At 37.8% G+C, this 5,319-nt stretch overlaps 1 protein-coding gene across 1 annotated transcript; it reads left to right on the top strand.

Moving 5' to 3' along the window:
* The first annotated feature begins 509 nt into the window (after nt 1–509).
* Nucleotides 510–1,531, top strand: LOC128733770 (cell growth-regulating nucleolar protein). The gene has a single exon (XM_053827553.1). It carries the CDS (start codon nt 598–600, stop codon nt 1,510–1,512), a length of 915 nt encoding a protein of 304 aa, XP_053683528.1. The 5' UTR covers nt 510–597; the 3' UTR covers nt 1,513–1,531.
* The last annotated feature ends 3,788 nt before the right edge of the window (nt 1,532–5,319 follow it).

Here is a 5,319-nt window from a genome sequence, read left to right on the forward strand (position 1 = left end):
TATTGAGAGGAGAAATGCGCAGTATAAAGGTAAACTCATTTAAGAGTGAACTTCACCGATTTGTACGTAATTTTCATTATTTTTTTTAGATACTTTTCTCATAGAGTGTATGAATGTCGTTTGACATTTTAGGTGCAGTACTAGAACACAAGCTAGTTAACAGTCGTGCCAGTTGATGGGATAGACCGATACACCTGAAATCATACTCTCAAAGTTTGTAAGAAGATTTAAATGAATGGGCGAACTATTTGCACTTCTAAAAATTCATTCCATCTGTGGACTTCTATCATAAATTAAAAAAAAATATTAACGGATTTTTCAGGGGTAATTATAGGGGTATCAACGCGAAAGCTCGTTTCAGTTTTAATGGTTTTATTCTGAGAGTTTTAATACTTATTCATTTTTGTTAATTTTGTATTTTTCTCAGTTTCTGGCATCTCTGCACATAGATTGACATCTCTTTTTATTTTGTAAACACAAACACAGCACACTCGTTCGTTTTCTCGCCAAACTGCACGTGTACGACAGTTACAAATAAATCATTCATCATTGTTCGGCTTGTTTCGTGAGGACTATTGAACAGGAACTATTGTAACAATGGTCTTTTTCACGTGCAATCATTGTGGAGAATCACTGAAGAAGCAGGCGGTCGAAAAACACGGTTGGCGCTGCAAGCAGAACGCTATCAACGTTTCTTGTATGGACTGCCAAAAGGACTTTATCGGTAAGGAATATGACGCCCACACCAGCTGCATTAGCGAATTGGAAAAGTACTCCGGTAAAGATTACGTTCCGAAGGCAAACGCAAACAAGGGAGCCAAAAAGCAAGAGGCCTGGATAAATACCATCCGCTCTATAACGAACCGCAAAAAAGATCTTTCCCGAGGCGTGAGTGAAGTATTCAATGTAATTCGTAACAATGACAATATTCCCCGCAAACAAAAAGGGTTTTTGAATTTTTTTCAAAACTCGGCCAAGCACATAAAATTACACGATGTTCAGGCGGCTTGGAGCTTACTCGAGGAGGAAGTAAAAACTAGTAATGCTAATAATAATGGACCTCAGCAAAATTTAAATGGAACCGATCCAAGTAAAGCAAACGGGGAAACAAATGTACCTGCAGTGAACGGTGTCAACAAACGGAAGCTTGAAGATAGTAACAACGGCGACATTGTCACGGAGCAGCCAGCACCGAAAAAAAAGAAAAAGCAGCGAGATCTTCCTTCGAATGATCAAGCTGCTTTGTTGGATGCTAGTGCTGCGGAAGGCAAAACATTGGAACACGAGGGAGCAGCAGAAAAATTCAAATGGCGAGATGCAATCCGGACCACCTTAGATGCTAAGGGCAATGAAATGAAACTTAGTAAATTAAGGAAAAAGGTATTGAAAAAGTACCATCAATTCGTCGGTAGTAGTGTCGATGCTGGCGATAAGATCGAGCGAAAATTTAGTAAAACGATTACTAAACTTGGACTGGTGGTGGATAACGAAACTGTACGACTGATCAATTGAAAATTAAACGTAAAGTTTACTTTTATTTTTTGTATTGAATTTTAAATCACTTGAGAAAATCCCGACTTTGTTTTTCCTTAACTCTTTGTGATACCTTGAAATAATCTATTTGACTCCAATTTACTGAAAAGTTAAAACTTTTCAATTTTTCAACAAATTGATCTATTTTTTCTGCGAATGGGTGTGTGTTTTAGGTGTTTTATGAGACATTTTATTCCAAAAGTTGATTGAATGAATGATGAACTGAAAGTTTACTTTGTTGCTTTAGCCAGATTATCATTTAGCCAGGGTTTAAGTATGTCAAAGCAAATTACCAACATGTAAGCTTTCTTTCAAATGAATAATCATCACATCAAGTTAAAGTAACGCCGATTATATTACTAAATGCACCCCGTGAACTTCAGCAGCATGCTGTTCCACGAAATGGTAGCCCGACAGCTTGCCTCTATAGCGTTATTAGATTTTACCAGGGAATGTTCCTGCCTCCCGCTGGTTGTCCCATTTCTCAACCCACGCGTTCGGGCAGATATCGTTAAAAACGTCCTTGAAGTACTGACACACGCTGTCACCTTGGCCCTTGATTTTCTCGCACCGGTGGAAATCCAGGTAGCTCTGGAAGCAGTATTTGGTCTGGTTTTGATTTGGAAACCGTGGATCCCATGGAGCAGTCTTCAACGGTAGGGCCTGTTCCGAGGTTTCCGGCACTGGTTGTGGGGTCATTGTACGATGTTAGAGTGCTACGGGATAGATAATGGAAATGGTATTAGAAAATATCTCAAAACAATTTTCACATGCGGCGTGCTCGTTCCAAACCATAATCCTGCTTATGCCCATGCTCAATTTGAGTATCAATCACCAATAGTGTCAGTTTTAGAATACGAGTCCAATGGGTTAATATAATTTTTACGATATTCCGATATTCCAATGGGCATGTTAGGATTATTCCAATTCAAATCAAAAGAGTGGGGTTTAATTAGGAAAAGGGATTGATATTGAGACCTTTTTGGAGACCAAAATTAATTTATTGTTTGTTACTTTGTGAGAGGAAATGGGAATCACTTTATTTCGAAGTTATCTACCAATTAGTCGGGATTGCACTACGTAACAATAATTTGCACTTGGTGAAGTTGCAGAAAGAAAGGGAATTAATTTTGATAGATCAAATGGTAATAAATATAAACTTCATAGCATGCTGTGTTATTCCAATTTGGTATGAATTCGGGACTCAGAGATAACGAATAGAGGGATTAGCCTGATTATACCACGAGATTTTTCTAGCTTCGAATGTAATTACAGGAAACGGGTGCAACTAAAACGTGTTACCGGTTTAAAATTAAAATACAACCCGAGTTTTGAGGAACCCAGTTTACTTTACCTTGAAAAGCCGCACCGAAGGCTCTAAAACGGTTGGTTACAAAACGCAATTGAGATACATAATAAGTTTGCATTATTCGTTTTATGTTTTTGAAGGCGTTATACTTATTGAATTAATTTGCTTGGAATTATTTTTTTCTATTTTATACTATCACGAGATTTAATTTTATTTTTTTATAAGTGAATATTTTTTTATTTGAATGTATTAAACTTAACGTTGGTCAAAAATTGGACATTTAAGATGGATTTGTTTAAGATGCATGGTCCAAATATGGATAATTGAAAGATTGTATATCTTAAACCTTCTTGATGCATAATCATAATTTTTATTATTTTTAATATTAGCTTTTGGTTGTAATTAATAATTGGATATTTAAAAGAAATTGTTAAATTATTACCGCGTTGGAGTGTACAATAGTGGAATATTGTTGACTGCTACTGTTTGCACACATTTAAAGTACTAGAAACTCGTAACTTCCTGAAATAATATTTAGTAAATATTAAACCTTTGTTCTATTATAGATTCTTTGGACACAGCTAGTTGAAAAAATCTCGTAAAATACTTCTCCACGAGAGTCATGCCTCAAAAACTCTATAATGCAAACTTGGTCTTTAAGTTTTATTATGTTATATTTTATAGATTGCGTGTTCAATTTCAAATGATTAAATAAATCAGCATATTGACAAATTAACAGCCATATCTTTATTTCTACGCTCTTAAATTATGCTTTGTATTAAACCAAGACTACAGTTTTCGACCATTTAGCGACGAGATATGGGACAACAATCGTTTACATTGCCCATGTATTTCACTGATCTCAACCAATGGTCGCTGGCAGAAGAAAGAAAAATAAACTCTAGCGCCCGGTTTGCTACAGAAAAATACATGTGGCTGTTACAAACGTTTGGCGCTGCTGTTTTTTAGAGTGACTGTATGTTCAGATCTTTCCCGCGAAAGTTCCCTCCGAGCGTTGGTTATCCCACTTTTCAACCCACGCATTCGGGCACAAGTCGGCGTACACATCCTTAAAGTACTTGCACACCTTGTCGCCCTTTCCCTTCACCTTTTCGCAGCGGTGAAAGTCGAGATAGCTCTGGTAGCAGTATTTGGTCTGGTTGGTGTTCGGAAAACGCGGATCGAACGGAGCCGCCTTCATGGGTAATGTTGCCGGAGCCATTTTCTGCTGCAAAGGAGGGAAGTCGATCTACTCGACGCGTCGTACAGAGAGGGTTGGCGCGGAAGCAAGTAATAGTAACGTAAGTTAATAGGCAGAAACCAGTTGCTACGAGAGAAGTTATACGTCCGTATAGCGTTTTACCGAATAAAGAACCGATTAAAAATACTCAACGCAGTTTCAGGTAATACATTTTAAAGTTGTTTTGAATATGGAACCACAAAAAATATAAAAATAAAATCTACTGTTCACTGTGACTGTTTTTTTAACTTTAATCTGAATAAAGATAACTTACAAAAGTAAATGGCAACATCGTGAAAACGATGCGAGCATGCTAAAATTCGCTAAAAAGCTAAAATTCGTGAAAAATGCCCCTTTGGGCGTTTGGTGAAGAATTGTAAACTTAGGTAAAAATACTATGAGTCGGCAAATCAGGAGCCCCTAAGTCACGGTGTAACGGTGTAACTCCGTGCCGATGGCTGGATGGCTGGAGGGGTGAAAACATGCCAGTCGTGAATGGAGTGCTTTTGGCATCTTGAGGCTACTGTGGCATGCGGGGCTCTGGTACGGTTGAACTTTGTTGTCTCTTGTGTCACGTGGGAACAACATAGAAGTTTTGTCCCACTTCTCTTGAGGAGATTACACCAAGTGTGTTCTGGCCAACATTATTGGCTTCACTTATAATTTTCTGTCTGATCTGTATTGGAGACTGTTTATGCATATAGTCAAAAAGTTAGAGTTACCGACCAATTCCCTTTTGACCCTTCATACAAGAGTTTGGAAGCATGACCAATCGTTGAATATGTACAACTCTTTTTGACATGATAGGCTCATTGCTATGAACGGATGTTCTGCTAAGGCGGGGGTAGTACCATATATTCATATATTCATAATCATAAAGTTAGAGTTGCACAAATAAATCTTAAACACAAACGGGCAGCAAATTTGTATTCATGCGAAGAACTTTTTAATGGCCCTGTCACCATCGTCTTGGTTCAAGAGCGATATTTTCGCAACGGGTATTTTCAAACTAAGCCTATGTCTAATCACATCCGAGCTCATGCCAATAGTTATAATATGCTGCAATGCATTGAAGGCATTCGTGAATCGAGAAGTAGGTTCGTACTGCGAATAATTTCTGGACCGAAAAGCCGGCTCAAAAGTCCTGCATTGTCGGAGTGTGGTGACTGCACTATAGTTAAATATTACCCAGGTAACCAATTAGCATTTCCAATACAATTTAAATGCAAGCCAATAA

Source organism: Sabethes cyaneus, chromosome 2 (assembly GCF_943734655.1).
Source record: "Sabethes cyaneus chromosome 2, idSabCyanKW18_F2, whole genome shotgun sequence".
NCBI lineage: Eukaryota > Metazoa > Arthropoda > Insecta > Diptera > Culicidae > Sabethes > Sabethes cyaneus.

Excerpts from the sequence above, each read along its gene's own strand:
- LOC128733770 (XM_053827553.1), top strand. The coding sequence starts at position 598 with ATGGTCTTTTTCACGTGCAATCATTGTGGAGAATCACTGAAGAAGCAG.